Source organism: Typopeltis vanoorti, chromosome 15 (assembly GCF_054136105.1).
Source record: "Typopeltis vanoorti isolate ZY-2024b chromosome 15, IOZ_Tvanoo_1.0, whole genome shotgun sequence".
Lineage (NCBI taxonomy): Eukaryota > Metazoa > Arthropoda > Arachnida > Uropygi > Thelyphonidae > Typopeltis > Typopeltis vanoorti.
Window position 1 is genome coordinate 12,564,495 of NC_143563.1, and position 20,079 is coordinate 12,584,573.

At 36.5% G+C, this 20,079-nt stretch overlaps 1 protein-coding gene across 1 annotated transcript in view; it reads left to right on the top strand.

Annotated features, from left to right (window-relative positions):
• The window catches only part of LOC150098392 (cAMP and cAMP-inhibited cGMP 3',5'-cyclic phosphodiesterase 10A-like), a 534,534-nt gene that overhangs the window by 26,820 nt on the left and 487,635 nt on the right, over window positions 1–20,079 (top strand). Inside the window, exon 2 of the mRNA XM_090405194.1 lies at window positions 7,306–7,422. Coding sequence (XP_090261320.1) covers window positions 7,306–7,422 — 117 coding nt within the window. The remainder of the gene's footprint in view (window positions 1–7,305; window positions 7,423–20,079) is intronic.

Below are 20,079 nucleotides of genomic sequence, written 5' to 3' on the forward strand. Positions count from 1 at the left end.
CTTGCTGATACCTATCAGATAACCAGTTTCCGATCCAATGCACTAATCTAATATCCAGCTCCATCTGCTCTAGTTTGACTATCAACTTATCATGCGGTAAAAAGCCTTTGAAAAATCTAAGTATAGTACTCTGTCTAAGGAAGTTGTCACCTTATTGTATTAAGCAAGTAGATTACTGAAACATGACTTCCCTTTAGCAAATCCATGCTGCCCATCAAAGATAATATCATTGTTGTCAACTCAATTCTGGATCCTAGTTCTCAGCAGCTTCTCCAACAACTTACAAAACAACATCTGGCATACACAGATAGGCCTATAATTTGATGCTTCAGTTCTATCACCACCCTTTTGAAGCAGCACAATCTTGTCATCCATCTACTCGTTTGGAACTAGACCCAGTGCAAGACTCATATTAAAAAAATATGTCAAGGTAGATGCCAATTCCCTGGCACATTCCTTCAGAATACATGGTGATATATTATCAACTCCCACAGCCTTATTAACATCAAGTTTGCTCAATTCCCCATAAACCTCTTGCTCATTTACACTCAGTTTCTCTTCCCCATTATCAACTGATCTCAAACTCTCCATGATGTCACATTCACAAGAATGAAAGACCTTTAAGAAATGCTCATTAAGTGCCTCCATTATATCTTCCGCAGCAGTTGTCTCCTTATACTGTTTTCTCCAGTCAATGTCATTCTTCCATAATCATTCTTTTTTTTCTTTTTTTTTGCTGGCTACGTACCAAAAGAACCAAGTCACTCTCCTTGTCTTTGTAATCCTGATGGAATTGGTTATCATCACTTCTTTTATGCTGCCTGCATAATGCCTTTTTTTCATATCTCATGCTAATCTCTTCATTCATCCATTCATTTATCTTCGTCTTCATCTTCATTCATTCATCACACCTACCGTATTTAACATTTTGACTCTTGGAATATATTTAGACATTATTTCTACTTGATAGTTCTTGAATATCCCCCCCCCCCCCCCAAGTGGCAAAAGCTGCAAGATCCCCAATCCTTGTGTGTTACATACTGTCTGAGGTAGTTTTCCCTCAAAAATGCAAGAAACTCATTTTCTTTAATTCCAGTTGCTATCTTATCATTCAAGTTTATATTTCCATAATTAAAATTACCCATACTGATCACGCTTTTCTTATTTGCTTATGCATATCATGGTCACTACCATCCACATTACCAGGTCTATAATGACATCCAACTAAGTATTTCATTCTATTCACTTCCATCTCACCACATACTGACCCAAAACCACTGGCACTGTTTCCCTTGCATCTCTACTTTGTATGGACATACTCTTTCTCTATCATCAATAGTACTCCTCCTCTTTTTTTTAATCCTTTCTATTCTCACAAAACACATAATACCCTTTACTCTCTGTTTCTGTTAGGATATGTCATCCTCATCCAACCATATCTCACTTATTCCAACAATTTTTGGGTGAACAGACTCGATTAATGCAGTTATTTCATTTGCCTTGTATATAATTCTAGCATTTATATACAACCACATCAGCTTATTCCAGAATCTAAAGCTAGTTCCACTGATATCACTTATTTGATGTGATTTCTCCATGCTTAACTTGAGCCATTTTTTTTTCTCCTTATTCGTCTTAGAACCTTCTTGAAATCCAACTGTTTTTCCTTTATCCCAGGTTATCCCCTTCCCTTTTTGTCTACGCATGCATTCACAGCTTCTTGGAGCATCTATATTTCTCACACTGTGTTCCTCTGTTCCCCCTGAGCTCCCCCATTTTCCTGTCTGTCTTACACACTTATTCTATACTTATGCGTTCACTTCTTCATTCATAACCACCTCTTCAGTCTCTCCTGTCTTACTCTCCTATTCTTCCACATTGCTTCCCACTTGATCAGATTCATTCTCTGCACTCACTTCTCTACCTTCCAGCAGTCTCACCAAGTGACTCACACCAAAACCAGTCAAATGCAGTCCATCGCTCCTATACAGTTCACTTCATCCTTCAAACTCATTCCACACATTAACAAACTGCACCCCTTACTCCTCACACATTTCCATTAACACATCATTTACAATCCTTGCTCTCTGCCTCATCTCACTACTGTTGTCATACCTGGGCAACATGCTTACTACCTTTTGTATCACACTATTCTCTTTTATCCATCTCAACAACCTCCTGATATCCAATCTGACATGTTCTTTGTCTGCAGTCAAGTCATTTGTACCTATTACAACTACCAACTCTTTTGCTCGCATACTTCTCATATCTAATGCCTCAATCATTCTACTCATTCTACCTCCAGTAAAACAAACTTTGTGCATCCTCTCGTCCAGCACATCTTTAATAATCAAATCCCATACAACACCAGTCGTGGGTCTTTTGTTACCTCCTTTATACCAACATTATTTGTTTTCATCATTTTCACTCTTCCATACATATCTCAATTTCTCTTAACTTCATTCTGCATACATTTCATCTCTTGTCTCATCTTAACCAACTCAACTTTCGAATCTTACATCACATTTTTGCTCTCATTCATTCTTTCGAATTTTTGAACTTTCAAATCTTGCATCACATCCTCTTATTCATTCTCTCAATTTTGTTGCCGGCCATACATGCTTGTTCGCAGTCACTGCCACTCACCACCTTATCTTTAACTGCACTTTGTTTTTTAACTTCATCTGCATTTGCATCACATTCATCTTTCTTACCATCGATTGTTGAGTTTCTCAGATCACTCATTCCCTTTTTCAAACTATTTTAAGATTTTTTTTCTCTGCTCTTTTACACCGACCTTTTCTATGAGATAAGCACTCATCCTCCTCTCAGCATTCTCACCACAAACACTTTCAGTTATTAACAAATTAGCATTCATCAAGGCCTCATTCAGCTCACACTTCACACACCCTCCTTCCATCCACCTTAAATATCCACAATTTATCTATATAATCAAACGAGTACATATGGCACACCTCACATTTCATGAAATGACTGAAATCAAAATTGAATTCCTGCATGGACTAAGCCACTGGCACCTTTCCTTCGCCTGTTACTATATTAAGCTCTAATTTCAATGAATTCGTAAATAAACTTAAACAAAACATCCCACACGCTAATAACACTGTGCACACAACCTTTACAGCAACTCTTATTCATGAGCACACACCTATATACTATTAATTATTTCAAACAACTTATCTGAAATGGGAGCTCTCTTGACACACTACTACTTCTCTCGAGAGACTTCAGCTTTAGATCTTGCTACTGCTCACTTTGCTTTTTTATTTTCTAATCTATATTTTGCTCTGTTTTGCTATTCTTGTTGCCTACTCTTTTCCACTTCTACTTGGCCATTTTCTTTTCTCTAAATTCACTTTTGTACCTCCACCACTACTTTTCTTTTTTTCTTTGCCCACCTTAATATTTCCTGTTGTCTGCCCCAACACCTCTTTCCCAATATTATGGATGTTTTTCATTTTGTTTTCCAATTTTCCATCACCCATTAGTTCATTTTTAGCAATCATTGCTTGTACCTTTCTGAACTCTTCTCTAAAATCATTTTCTCTTAACTTCCACCATTTTGTTTTGATGATCCCTTTCACTTGCTTTCATTTCCACTTGGGCAGAGTAGAAGCCTGTGCTGCTCTGCCACTGTCTCTCCTGGTATTATTTTACAATTATTTATATCCTTTATATATTCTCTTCTGCAGAGTAATAGTCCACCTGGGAGTGCCTTCCCTCCACTTCTGTGTCTGTGTGTACCTGTGGTTTGGTGGTATGCTGTAGAAGGTGTTCAATATAGCAAGATTCCTACCATTATCTTCATATGGAATCCTGATCCATATGAAGATATGGAACAGGATTCCATATCTTCCTTGTATTGTCTCCCTACCTTCATTAATTTTGCCAATAGCTTAAGATCACTGTACACACATAGATCTCTTCCTTACTTTGTAATCTGCTTAATATACATTTCAGGTTTCTCCAAAAATTTTCCTTTTCATCTTCACAACCAGCTTGAGGTGCATATATGCTCGCTAAAGTCAGAATTTTACCACTAAAGTATATATGCACTGCAGTTATTCTATCTGATATTCTATTCACTTCTAAATATTAAGTTCCTGATTAAGCAAAATTCCCACTCCACTCCACTGTGTTCATGCCACAATAAAATAACTTGTATGCTTCTCCAATCTCTCGTGCTGTTTGTTCTTTCCATTTTGTTTCTTGCACACAGAGTATTGCCAGTCTTCTCCACTGCATCAAGTCTACAACCTCTCGGTTCCTTCCATTGAGGGAACCCACATTCAGGGTTCCTATTCTGATGTGTGAAGCCCTTTTCAACTTTGGCTTTTCTCTTCTCTTTTGAGCTGTCTTCTACACCTGCTCTTGATATGGTAGACCTTGTCCATTTTTCATGAAGGGTCAGGTGAAGTCCACACGTCACTGTTGGGATATACCCTCATCCTATCCACTTCCTTCAGGTTTTCATTCATTCTACATTCAGATGATCTGGCAAAGTTTTGAAGCCGCATGTCGCTCCAAAACTTTGTGGTTCAAGTGGTTCGCCACTCCACTTTGTAGTGGCGAACCCCAGATAAATGATGCTGGACCATGCTTTACTTCATGTAATATACATCTGTTATATTACATGAAGTTATTTCATTACACGAAGTAAGCATGAATTGTGCGTACATTACATTTCATTATATGTATGCACAATGAAGTTATTGTTATATAACTGTTGAGAGATGGTTACATTGTTGACACTGGGGAGTTCTTTCGCTTGGTTGAACAGCAGGAAGAAGTGATGACAAGGGGCCATCCCTGGAAGTTATGAAAGGAAACTCTGAGCAAGAGGGTGAAGGAGTGGTTTCTTTGCATGGATTGTGGTTGAACCGTAGAATGCATTGCCTGATAGAGTGGTGAGAGCGAGATCGGTCAATGAGTTTAAGAAGTGGTATGATAGACTTTGTGTTTCCTAGGAGGGACCTCCCACGTTGAGTCTTGACAGACTTGTGTTTCCTAGGAAGGACCTCCTGCGATGAGTCTTTTGACTTCTTGGAGGCCTAAATAATAATAATAATAATAATAATTAATACTTGCTGATTTAATGTGACAAAATGTAAAGGTGATAAAGAAGTAGACAAAATAATGCAATGGATCACTTAGATGCTTAAGAACATCTACGTGATCTCTTGTTAAGACTCTGATTCAGACATGTCTGGACTACATCTGAGTGTACATCTGAGGTTCTTGGGAATGAAAAAGCATCAGGAGGGTCCAGAAGTAAGTGACAAGATAGAGACAGGTTTGTGAAATGCTACCCATGAAGATAGATTGAAAGTGTGTGGATTCCAGAGCGTAACTGATAGGAAAATCCAGAGACATGATAGAAACATGTAAATTACTAAAGTGAATTTATAAGATTGATGATGCAAAGGAAATTTTTGAATACATAAAAAGTAGGGAGAGAAATTGTGTAAGAGTGTAGTTAGCAAGAATGTAAGGATTGGATATTTTACTTTTAGAGTGGTGAGTGAGTGGAATGGATGATAAAAATTGGTAAATAATTTAAAAATTACTTGTATGTTGAAAATCAAAATAAATAAAGATAGGGAGGATATTATTCTTCCTAACGGCTACATCTCGGCTGCTTTGCAAAATTTAGTAAACTGGGTTTGTTGGGGATCAGGCGGTACAGAGGATCCAAAGACGAGTGACCAAGTTGGTAACAGGTCTGTGAAATGCTCGCTATGAGGATGGTTGAAAGTGTCTGGGTTACATAGTTTAGTTGATAAGGAGAAAAGAGGGGACATGATAGAAACTTGTAAGTTGTTAAAGGTGTTCTGTAAGATTGACACAAAGTAAATTTTACAATACATGATGAATAGAGAGAGAGAGAGAGAGAGAGAGAGAGAGGTTATTCCTGGAAGCAGTGTAAGAGTGGTGAGTGAATGGAATGGACTGCCAGAATTAGTTGCGAGTGACCTGTGTGAATAGATTTAAGGAGAGGTATAATAGGTATTGTGATAAAGGTGGTGCAAGTTTTCCACAATGAGTCTTCTGACTCCATGGAGATAACTGTATAATAATAATAACAATCACATAATTATGTGATTATATAATCACATAATCACCCACTCTATTGTTCCTTCCACAAATCACCTCTCTAACATTCTGTATTGATTTACCATAGAAGAAAGAGTTAAGAATTTTTTATGCAACTTTATGACAATAATTAATTATTATAGAAAAAGCAGTGTTTTTAATATCATCAAAAATAAAAATACTAATGCTAAAATGATTGACAGGTAATAACAGTTTTTTTTAGCGTTCTTCTGTCTTGTCATGTCTGAACAACATTAATGATATTGGCAAAGTGAGTATGAATGGGAATATGTAGTTGTTTGCAGATGATGCAAAGTTGGGAAGAACTATAAGGACAAAGGTAGATGTTATTTACAAAAAATACTTGAATAGATTGTAAATTGGCAAGTGAGTGGGAATACCAGTTCACCATTGCATACTGTAAGATTTTAAAATACAGGAAACAAAGATGAGATAGAGAGTTTGGTGGGGTTGAGATCTGAAATAAGAGATCTGCTGTGATGTTGGATAGGAACCTAAAATATAGGGGACATATTGCTAAAATTGAGAGGCGAGTACACTGATAATCTCTTTACTTCTAGTAAGGAGATCATTGTTCATTGTGTAAGACCTTGATCAGGCCAGATGTGGATTATTGTGCACAAATTTTGTCACCTGGTTTTTTAAAAGGATGAAGATATATTGGAAATGGTCCAGAGGCAATTAACTAGGGTAATTTCTGGTATCTAGATGTTGATTATAAAGAAAGGTTGAGAAGATGTTATTTGAAAAAATACAAAAGCTATATAAGGAGGATGTGAGCAAGGGGCAAGCAGATGTAGGGTTTTTTTTTTTTTTTTGCTAAGTGATGCTGAGAGAGAGTGGTGAGTGATTGGAATGCATTGGAGTATAGTGAGCATGGAGATGGTGAATTCATTTAAGGCATGATTCGATGAGTTGTTTTTTGTGACAGAGGGACCTTCCGCAATGAGCATTTTGACTCCATAGAGGTCTAATAATAATAATAGGAAATTAAACTTTTCATTCATCTTAATATTTGCATTTTTATCAACATTAAATAGAAAAATTAATATAAAATTACTCAAAAAGAAAAATATAAATAGTATAGGAAAAAAAAAAACAGCTTTTTCTTAAATATCTGATAAATTTGTCTTCACATTTATAAGTGATTTTTATTTTTATTATTTTCAGTTAAAGATTTTGTGACCAGATTTTTACTCAACACTCCTAACTTTCTGGATGACTTTGTAAAGAAACATGTTTCTAAGAAAACACTTGTACATTGGTTTGAATTAAAAGAGGGTCAAAGTAAGTAACATTGCTATATAATCCATGCTTGGTTTTTTTTTTTTTTTTTTCATTGATATTGTCTTGTTATATTTTTTTTCTTCTTCAATACCCTTTTTGGGCAGAATTCTAAAACAATAAATTAGCTGCACATATAGGAAATAATAAGTACTATACCATGAGCATTACGATAGGCATCTTTGCACACAGCTCAGAATTATTATGATCATGAAAAGATAAGATTAATAATTAATGTGAAAAAATCATACCTTGAACTTTAAAAGTCTATTATTATTATTATCATCATCATCATCATTAGACCATTATCAAGTCCAAAGATTTATTGTGAGAGATACAGTTGTCACATAACATACATAGTTCAACAAACAGTGCCTTAAACTCATTCACCATTTTTTTGCACACATTGCACTTTCAGGCAATACATTCCACTCAACAACCACTCCATTCTATTCACAAGGATCCAAAAAAATTATAATTCTTCATCTTTTTTCACACCCAAGATTCCGAAGTGGAAATCACCATAGTCAATCTCTGGAACCTTTCCAGTATCTCTTCATCCTTTTGAAGCTCATGAAACTGTTCATAGATTTTGTGACCAAATCTGTGTGCCCAGTAACCCACATGCATTATGATCAACACTTTATACATGGTTCTCTTGTATAAAGCGTTGATCATATACTTCTACTTACTTCTAAATATTGGTGTCTTCCTCGTCATTGCCATGATCTGTTGAAGGTTCACGAATGTCCATGAAAGTTCAGTAGTGTGTCCCCTGAATTTATTATCCTTGTTAACCATCACCCAAGATCTTTTACCAACTCTGCCATTTGTATGATATCGCCATCAATTGTATATTAGGCATCCATTCTTTGCTTTCCAAAATTCTTACACTTTGCATGGAGGGTGGTTGAACTATGGAATGCATTACTTAATGGAGTGGTGAGAGCAAGAACGGTCAATGAGTAGTATGATAGACTTTGTGTTTCTTGGGGGGGGGGACCTCCCCTCGATGAGTCTTGATAGACTTTGTGTTTCTTAGGAAGGATATCCCACGATGAGTCTTTGGACTCCATGGAGGCCTGAATAATAATAATAATAATAATAACTGCACTTGCCTATCCACTCAGACAATCTGTTTAAATTCTCTTGTAAAGTTACATTATCATCTGTACTACTTCATAGTTCTTCTCATTTTTGCATTACTTACAATGGATTGTATATACTTATTTAAACCACTTTTGTCATTCTTAACATCAAAGTTAAACAGCAGTACCACAGTCTTTACAAAAAATGTTGTATATGGACCTGCTTTACCATACACAACATCCTAATACTTATTACACAGCTCATCTCCTCTCTAACACACAAATCTGCTATTGTATTAATTACCTTCACACAATCTAAATGTCCAACTGCATATGGAGAGATCCAGTGCATTTCTTTTTCAAGAATGCTAAATGCTAATTTTTTAGCAAACTAGTGTTGATAATTTAAAAAAAAAATGAGACACAATAATGACATATAATTTGAAGCCTTCATCTTATCAACTGCTTTGTGAATTCAAATTTTGCCCTGTTTTTAATCTCCTTATGATAATAATAATAATAATCTCCTTTAAGATTATTATTATCAATACCCGATCTCAATGGAGTCAAAGGACTCATTGCAGGAGATCCATATCCATACTCTCTCATGCAAAAAGATCACTGAACCATGATTAAACCCATTCACAGTTTCCAAACTCACCACACTTTTAGGCAATGCATCCTGCTCGCAAATCACTCATTATTGGGAAGTCCTTCTTCCCAATCCCCTGCTTGCATCCTCCTTAGACAGTTTCCAGGGATGACCTCTTGCTCTACTCATCTCTCTCTCTCTACTTTCTGAAAAACTCCTCCACATTATTCTATTAACAACCCATCTAAATCCTAGCTCTTCTCCTCCTTCTATTCACGAGGTTCTCCAAGTTTCATTCAATCAATATTTTCTCATTTTTGATATTCCATAAATATGATGCTGATTTAGCAAACTTTCTATGGACTCTCTCCAATACATTCTCATCCTCTTGAAACCCAGGTGCCCAAATCTGCTGACAGTAGTCAACATGTGGATTGATCAATGCCATATACAAGGGAACCACAACTTCTGTTCTTCTGATTGTCAATGTCCTCTTCATTATTGGCATAATCTATTGTGATGTTCTTACAGTTTTAGCAGTGGATCCCTAAATTTCAAGTCTGTGTCCACCATCACTTCCAGATTTCTCATCTCTTCCACCTCCTTCAAAATTTCCCCATTAATCGTATACTCTGCATCCCAACCTTGCCTACTAAATTTCAAGACTTTTTTACTTTGCAACATTAAACTGATAGCGCTACTCACTTACCCACTCACACAGAGTATTGAGATCCTCCTGCAAAGCCATAACATCTGTTCTGCTTTTCATAGTTCTTTCCAACTTTGCATCATTGGCTAAGAGCTGCGCATCCCAGTTAAGTCAGTACCAATGTCATTAACATACAAGTTAAACAATATCCCTTTCTCTTTTGGGATAAAGCTCCTCCACAACCTGCTGATACCTCTCTGACAGCCAGTCAGCTATCCAACTCTCTAGTCTGTTATCTAATTCCATCCGTTTCAATTTAGCTACCAGCTTGTCAAGTGGTAGTCTATCAAAAGCTTTTGAAAAATCCAGTACACCTCTGTATATGCATCGCCCTTTTCCAGTGAATTTGTCGTCTTGTTCTAATACATAACCAGATTATTGCTAAAGCATGACCCTGTCCTAACATACCCACGCTGATCATCATAAAGAACACTTCTATTATTAACCTATTTCTGAATTTTAGTCCACCCACACTAATCTCTTTAAAACCTTCACAACAACTCCAGACATACAAATTGGCCTATAATTTTTGTGAAGTGGAACAATTTTTCTACCTTCCATTCCTTTGAAATATGGGAAAAATTTGGAACTTGCTCTATTGCTAGACGCATGTTATACAAATGTGCTAAAGGTGTTGTTAATTTCCTAGAGCATTTCTTCAAAACACATTGTGATATATTGTCAAGTCCTAGTGCCTTGTTAACATCATGTTTACTTAATTCCTCATATATCTCCTGCTCATTCACCATAAGTCTCTCCTCCACCATACCCTGTGCACTATAGCTTCTCATAATGTCGCCTTCACGAGGATGAAATACACTGATAAATTGCTCATTGAATATTTCAGCTATATCCTCTGTATCAGTCACCAATCTTACAGTCCTAAACTGTCATCATCTCCCATAGTCATTCTTTCTTCTGCTTGCCATATATCAAAAGCACTCTCTAGGATTTTTTTTTAGTTTTATTGGTTAATGTCTTCTTGTACCACTTTTTGATATCTTTACCAACTGTGTCACCTTCCTAGCTTGCTCTTTGTACTCTCCATGCAATTGATTATTACTAACATTCATCTTGTGTTGCTGTCTTCTTCCAGATTTCATGCTTAATCTCTTCATTTATTCATTTTACTCATACCTTATTTAGCCTTTTCACCTTTAGAATACACTCAGACATTGCTGCTAAATAGCTGTTAAATAGTTCTTGATTAATGCCCAAGCAGCATCTGTCTGCTTTCCACTCAACCCCCCCCCCCCTTTTTTTTTCATGCTATAGCTCCCAGTTATCTTCTAAGCTTTTCATAATCAACAACTTTGTAGTTTCACATATAACCCTTCTTCTTAATAGTCATAGAAGTTCTCATATAACTTGCAACAACCCAGGTGATCACTTCTTAGTCACTTTCATTATCCATGGGAAGAATAAATGCTCCATTCAAAAGTACATCCTCTGATGATATCACCAGATCTAAGGCTCATGATCCTTGTGTGCCCTCCATTACATATTGCCTAAGATTTTTTCCCCTCAAGAATTCAAGAATTTAATTCTTGTTATTCCCTGCTGCTCTCTCTCTTCATTCCAATCAATATTACCATAATTGAAATTGTTCATAATGATTACCCTCAATGGCTCACTAATCCAAGTTGCCTTTCTTTGTCTCCACCCTCCATATTCCCCAGTCTGTAGCAACACCCAAATATTTCATTCTGTCAACCTCACTTCGCAACATTCTGCTTAAATACTACTGCTACTTTTTTCTCCTTGTATCTCAACCTTGTGTAGACATAATTCTCTGTCAATGCAGCAGCACTCCCTTCTCTCTTATTCCTCTTCCTATCCTCACAAAAAACATCATATCCTTCCATTTCTATTCCCGTTAAGATATCATTCTCATCCAACCATGTTTCACATATTCCATACTATTTTTGGACAAACAGACTCATCTAGTGCAACAGTTTCAGCTTCCTTATTTCTGATATGTCTGGCATTCATAAATAAGCATAACAATTCATGTTATGTTATAACATGAACTGTTATGCTTCGTCTATAACCAATCCTACCCATGCTCACCCTCATCTGTGCCCTCCCTCCTCACACTTGCCTCTGTCTACTCACCCTTACCCTTTGTCTCATATAACCACTTCCCAGACCCAATTACTAATTTAAATCATCCATAATGATCACCCTTTGCTTGATCATTGAGCCAAGTTGTGTACATATTTCTTTACCTCCAACCTCCACATCCCATGGCATGTAGAAACACCCAGCCAAATAACTCATTCTATCAACCTCCACCTCACATGATATTGCTTTAAAGACATCTTTATAAGCACCACTTTCAGATCTCTCATATCTTTCACCTCCTTCAAATTTGGCCATTGACTGTATGCTGTTCATTTCATCCCTACCTACAAAATTTCAAGATCTTGCACTTACCAACAGTAAACTTATAGCTTGACTTACTTGCTCACTTACATGTATTGAGATCCTATTGCAAGTCCACAACATCTACTCTGCTTCTCATAGTTCTTTCAAAACTTCTCTGGAAAACACCACATATTTATAGTTAAGCCTGTCCCAATATTATTATCATATAAGTTAAACAATAATGTCCCCAAAACAGATCCCTGTAGCATTCTGCTAGTAACCTTCCCCTTTTTTTTGATCCCCCCCCTCAGCCATCATATACAACTTGCCTGATAGCCAATTACCTATCCAATTCACTTTATCTAATCCTATCTTTTTAAATTATTAAGACTCAAAACTAGGCATCTTTTAATTTTTATTTGGACTGGATACTCAACCTAAAATTTGATGAAAATCTACATTTGTATATGTTAATGATCACAAAAAAAATTGAATTTCATCAATTTTTAGAACTACTTTCATCTTGTTTACCTTTGCTAATAATGCTCTTTTTATCATCATGTCTACCAGTTTAACACGGTAGATAATATTAATGAATTTGAAATTAGAAAATAAGTAACCTTATTTCACTTTTTATTTTTAAGCCATTCATGATTGAAAATCTTCATAGGACTAACATGCAATTAATAAAAATGATTAACTTTCTTGAAATTTAAAATCAAAGTAACAAAATTAATCCAATTTATATGTGTATGTATTTGCAATTTGCTTGTGTTTACACACACAGACATGGTAATTTGTATCTACAATTTTTATTCTTGCAGTCTGCATGCTGCTTATATATTAACAGTAAATCAATAGATACATTTTTGAGTCATATAATTTTATAAAAATAAATTATAATAATTACTAAATAATAATATTTATTATAGTGAAATAACAATACAAGTCTTTCAGAAACAAAATAAAAATTTTTCATATGTTTGATTTCTTTCAAACAAGGCAAATCACTAATGATTCATAAACATGCATGACTGTGGTCAAATGCATTGTAATAAACTGTTTTGTTTTTATCATATACTTCTTTCTTGAACCTGACTGAATAGTTTATTATAAGCTTATTGTTTGCAAAGGCATTTGACAAAGGATTTTGCAAAGACATTTGATGGGATACCACAGGAAACTCTATTATTCAGACTGCAACAAATGGGGATGGATATCAAACAGGTGATATGGATAAAAGGGTGGCTCATGGACAGATACTAAAAAGTAGCATATGGAGGAGCAGAATTAGGAAAAGTCAGGTGATTAATGGTGTGCCACAGGGATCTGTGCTTGGACCACTGTTGTTTAATTTGCACATAAATGATATAGGAAATAACCTGAAGGGAGATATTCAGTTATTTGCTGATGATACAAATTTGGGTAAGGTAATAGTTAACCAAAATAATGGAGAACTTGCAGGATGATTTCAATAGTCTGATAGTATGTAATACTATCAGCCTATTATGTAAATATAGATAAATGTAAAGCATTTTTTTAATCCAGTGACAGTATTTTTTAATAATGGTTGAAAACTAATGGTCCCAGTACTGATCCCTGTGGAATCCCATAGGGATCAGTGCTGGATAATTGGATTCAATTACCCAGCACTAATCAAGCAAGGGGGGGGGGGAGACAGAAGACAGAAGCACCTGTACCAGTTAGAATAATTTTGGTTATTCAGAGCAGGTGTCAGGATTAGTCGTCTCAATTGCCATTGCCACAATGGTATAGGTCATGATGATGAGGCTAACTGGAAGACAGATGATTTATAGAAAATGAAACATGTATAAGGCCGTGGTCAGAGTTGCTAAGAGAAGAGCTAACATTAATAGTGTATCTGAAGAGAGAAGTCAAGATAAGGCCCAAGGTGTTGGGAGAATGATGAGGATTAGTTGTAGGGTTGGTGAACAGTTTATGTTAAATCACCAACAGCAAAAAGTTCAGCTTTTCTTCCATCTTGCCTATCTTTCTTCCATGTTGTTGAAGTGGAAAAGGGAAGCCAGTCTGAATTATGTAGGTTGAAATCAGCAAGGATAACCATCTTACTATCAGTGTAGTCACAGTATATGCGATTAACTTTCAGAGATACATAGTCAAATAGGTCTGTAATGTCATCAAAGGCAGAAAAGAAGACAATAAAGTGAAGCAAGAAAATCCCAAGCAAAGCAGATCATATAAGGGAATTTCAGGTTCAATGTATATCTCCCCACAGCATGGGATATCAGGCCAGAAAATGTGCAGAACCTAACTTTCTTTTGAAGGTCATCATGAACAATGTAATGGAAAAAGTTGAGATGAGGTATTGTTGCAGAGAATGCCAGTTGAGGTTCAACTGTCAAAGCAGTCAGAGTGTATGTGATTGACTTTCAGAGATAAATAGTCAACGTACTCACTACAACCTTTAGTAACCCATTTCATTCTCTCCAATCATAAAATCTAGTCTTCATTCCTTCCTAACTACATTGTTGCATAACTTCAGAGATAATCCCTGTTATATTCTTCCTGTCCTATATTGAAAATATTTTTAATACTAATAATAAAAATATGAAAAGGTTTAGGTATCCTTATTTATTTATTTAGATTTGGCTAAGAAGAATACATGCATATGCTACCACACACAAAAAAACCATGTACAAGATGCATAAAAGAATACAACAGTGTGGCACTGTAATCATATATACATTCAAAAATATTCAAATAAGCATAAAATTAAAATTGAATGTCTAAGTTCAACAACCAGTCAATGGCATCAGTAGAAACTGTTATAAAGTCAGTTACTAGTCCCATGAAGGCTCTGTGAGGACAGTTAAATGTGATATGTTGTATAGTTTGGTTATCCTCACCACAGTCACAAGGTGAGTTTGGTCTTATTCCCCAAGTAAATAAGGAAGCTCTGCACCTACCATGGTTGGTGTGAACCCTATTTAGGGAGGTCCATATTTTTCGAGATAAGTCGAACCCTGACGGAGGGCTGTTTGGGTTAAAGACAGTCTTCCAGATTACCGGGGCTTTGGCAATCCATTCCATCTGCCATGTGATTGTTGCATCATAACCATCAGTGATAAGTTGCTGTGTTGTTATAATAGGCGGGTGTCTTGACTTAAGCCTCTGTGATCTAAAGCTATCATTATCAGAGTGTATAGGAAGCAGTGGGTTCTGGTAAATTTTATTATATTCGCAAATCAGGTTGTCTTGGCTTCTTAGTTGTAGCGGTTGTATGTGGCTCAGAACTGGTAGCCAATATGATGGAGTAGTCTTTATTGTTCCAGAAATGATATGAAACAAAAATCAGATACACACTGTCTGATTCAACACAGTATCAATTAATTTAATGTGTGCACTGTTCAGCCAGACAGCTGAGCAGTATTCGACAGTTGAGTAGATGAGGCCCAGAGCAGATGTCCTTAATTTGGGATCACAAGCCCCCACATTAAGGACATGTAGGCAAGTTTATGCAGTATGTTATTTCTAGTTCTGAGTTTGGCAGCAGTATTGGAAAGATGTCTGTTAAAGGAGAGGGTTCTGTCCAAGGTTATGCCCAGATACTTTGGATTAAAATTGTGTGGTACTATGTTTCCATTTAGTGGCACTCTTAAGATGTCTCGTGCCATGCTATTGTTCAAATGGAAACAACATGTTTCAGTCTTGGTAGTGCTTGGAATAAGATGCCACTTCTCAAAGAAATGGTTTAGCTCCTCTAGGTCACGAGTTTGTATGTGCTCTATAGTACAGAAGTTCTGGTGTTGGAATGTGATGCTTAATTATCAGCATATGCGAATTTTCTAGATGATGTCCTTGGAAGGTCAGAAATATACAAATTGAAAAGAAGAAGAACTGACCCTTGTGGGAGTCCATTGTTAAGTGTTCTTGGCTTGCTCATATCATCTAAAACTACCTGTATTGTTCTATTAGATAAAACAGTTTTGATCAGATAGGTAATTTTTTTACATTTCAGTATTTTAAGGAGCTTGTAGATCATGCCGTTCCTATGTATGGTGTCATATGCAGCCATCAAGTCTATAACGACTGCAGCTGTTTTAAGGCATTTTTCAAAACCAGATTCTATATGAGTCGTTAAGGCCAAAACTTGATCTTCACCGTTGCGACGGGCCTGAAACCGGCCTGTTCATGAGGGAGAGTGTCAATAATAATAGTACTAATTCTATTGTAAATAAGTCTTTCTAGTAACTTAAGACAGACACTGAGCAGTGCTATGGGTCTATAGCTTTCAAGTTTATCAGCAGGGTTTCCAGGTTTCAGAATTTAAAAAATCAAAGATAATAGCCATCCTATTATCAAAGATAATAGGATGGCTATTATCTTTGATTTTTTAAATTCTGCTGGTAATCTACCAATCTAGAATATTAGAAAAGAATTTTGTCAGCCATTCAACTGTATTTGGTCCAGAGTTTTTTAAAAACTCAGTGTGAATATTATCAAATCCAGGTGCTTTACCAGTTTTGACTCCCTGGAGTGCAGCTAGAAGTTCTTCTTTGGTGAATGGATTCGATAGATTGGTTGCTTCAGAACAACCTTCTTTAAGTCTGGTCAATTCCTTCCTAATTATTTTAGTGTGGGTTTTTTCTGATTTAGTTCTGGACATATTCACTATCCGATTGGCAATATAGTTGGCACTAACAGCAGCTTTTGCATTGGGGCAATGGGAATTACCACCCAACTTTTTAAGGAGGCTCCATGCCTTCCTGCTTGAATGTTTAAAGTTCAGCCTTTCAATGGTGTCAATCACTTGTTCTTTCTAGCTTCATTTAAGCTAACAATAAGATCATCTGCAACATCCACACGTTCGCTATTCAGAAGGTCATTATAAAGTGCTTCGCTGGTTTTGCTCCAGCCAGGTATGTATTCTTTCCTAGCATCTCTAGGGATGTGTTTTTTGGCTGTAGAAATTACTATTTTCACAAATCTTTGGTATCGCTACACAATAAATAACGGAAAAAACTCACGTAGAAAGATTATTTATTAGTATAATTTTCGCCTGTGTGTCACAGGCATCTTCAGTACATTAAGCTCAAAATTAAACACTAACTAACAATTCCAAAAAGGTGATCTAAGTAGCTGGTATAAGATAACTAAAAAGATCAATAACTTTCCTAAAAAAAAAAAAAAAAAAAAAAAAAAAAAAATTAATACAATAAAAAGTTAGGAAAGATTAGCTGATTTGTAAAGTACTATCTCCCATAAAGGGGATAGACGTAAGCCGTCGGATCTGTTTAAGTTAGGAGAATGAAGTAGAGTTTCACACGTTTCTTTATAAAGGTATTCCATGAGAAAGTTTTAAGTTTTAAAAGAGGGTTTACCTCTTTTAAAACTTAAAATCTTTGGTAGTTATAAGGTTGTGGTGGAATCCAGCGCACATTTTTATCCAGATCTGATGAAAAGCTGTCCCAGTTTGCCTTGGCAAAATTCCAATGTAGCATTGGTGTAATTTCAGTAATTGGGATTTGAGGACCCACGTCAATAAAGACAGGGCAGTGTTGATTGTGTGGGAACTTCCTAAAACACGACGGCTGATTGGCACTGGGAGGCCCTTTTGTTGCAAAACATAAGTCAGGATTGGTGCCACTATTCCATCTAGCGGAGTTAAAAGTGCAGTTATTCTTTGGATCGATCAGCTGTATGTTGTTTGCCTCTGCCCACTCGGATAGCTTGGCACCATTTGCACCAGTTTCTCTATAACCACCCCCATTGGGTATGATGACTGTTCAAGTCTCCAATATAAACAGCAGGATCCATTAAAGCTGGCAAAACTTCATCAAGCTAGCTTGTACATGGTGGCTTGTAGACATGAATTATTTTTAGGTCATTAACTTCTATAATAACGGTAAACAGGTTTGAAACATTGCTGGCAGAAATGAAACGGACCTTGGTAAGTGAGTTTCAGCCATAGGCAGCTACCCCATGCATCTGATGGTATGTTCCTCCTATATAGGTATCCTTGATTATTCATTATAGCACTTTATGGTATAAACAACACCAAGAGATGAAAAAATAAATTTATCGAACTTACTAATATTTTGTTGGTTTCAGTCAGCATCTTCAGAGCACAAATTATAATTTTGGCAGGAACACAGCACTGAACTAAATAATTATGAAAACAATTCAAATTGTAACTGAAATCTCAGTTAAAATTTGTAACTGTAATTTCAGTTACAATTTGTAACAGTAATTTCAGTTACAATTCAAATTGTAACTGAAATTAACTTCATCGTTATCCAGCCTCTGTAGGCTGGATAACGATGAAGTTAATTTGGAGAAGTCAGGCAATCGAGCTTCAGAATTACTGTCTTCCAGATCTTTGGCAAATTATACAACTGTACTTGTTCAGGTTAGCAGACTGCTTAACAGCTGATGCTGATTTCAAAAGTAGTCTCTCAAACCTGTAGTAGTGACTTTGATGTAATATTGATGTTCTTCCATCTAATCTTGTGTGACAGAGTATCCAGCACATGGTCTACCTATCCCAACTTACCATACAGGTGATTGTAGATTATTATTATTATTATTATTAAACAAGACCTCATGGAGTCAAAGACTCATCCGGGAGATCCTTTTATCACACACACACATCTCATCATACCATGTCTTAAACACACTCAAACTCCCTGCAGACACCACACTTTCAGGCAAGGCATTCCAATCATTCACAACTCTGCACGAAAAAAACCTGCCTCTCACTCCCCTACTCACACCCGCTTTATACAGTTTCCAGGGATGACCTCTGGTTCGCCGCTGATCTCCCACTATTCTCTGTCTATCATATCTCCCCTCTTCCTTCTCTCCACTAGACTCTGCAAATTACATCTTCTCAATCTTTCCTCATACTCAACATTCCAGAGGTCAGAAACTACCTTAGTCAGTCGCCTTTGGACCCTTTCCAACATGTCTTCATCCCTTTAAAAACCCGGTGACCAAATCTGGGCACGATAGTCCATGTGTGGCCTAATCAAAGCCTTATACAATGGAACAAGAATCTCCCTTCTTCTACATGTCAGTGTTCTCCGCATCATTCCCAGAAGTCTTTGTGTTGTCTTCACAATTTTGGCGATGTGTCCCCTAAATTTTAGATCCTTATCCACTATCACTCCCAGATTTCTCATTTCCTCTACTTCCAATAATATATTCTCACCAAGCATAAATTCTGCATCCCATCTTTGTTTTCCAAATTTTAAAACCTTACATTTTGCAACATTGAACTCACATCCCCATTTGCTTGCCCAACCACTCAATTTATTCAAGTCTTCTTGCAAGGCCACAACATCTTCACTATTCTTTATGGTTCGTCCCAACTTTGCATCATCTGCAAACAACTGAATATCTCCATCCAAATCTTCGCCAATATCATTAATATACAAGATAAATAGTAATGGCCGTAAAACAGACCCCTGAGGCACTCCACTAGTGACTTTCCTTTTCCTGGATATCGCACCCCCATACACAACTTGTTGATACCTATCAGATAGCCAGTCTCTAATCCAATGCACTAATCTAAAATCCAACCCCATTAGCTCTAGTTTGACTGTCAACTTATCATGAGGCACTCTATCAAAAGCTTTTGCGTGTGGCCTAATCAAAGTATCCTTCTCCTCTGTCCAAGGAAGCAGTCACTTTATTGTAATAAGTAAGTAGATTACTAAAACATGACCTCCCTTTAGCAAATCTATGCTGTCCATCAAACATTATACCATTGTTGTCAACCCAACTCTGGATCCTAGTTCTCACAAGCTTCTCCAACAACTTAATGACAACACCACACAGATAGGCCTATAGTTTGATGCTCGAGTTCGATCACCTCCTTTATGAAGTGACACAATCTTGCCCTCCACTCTTTAGGAACTTGA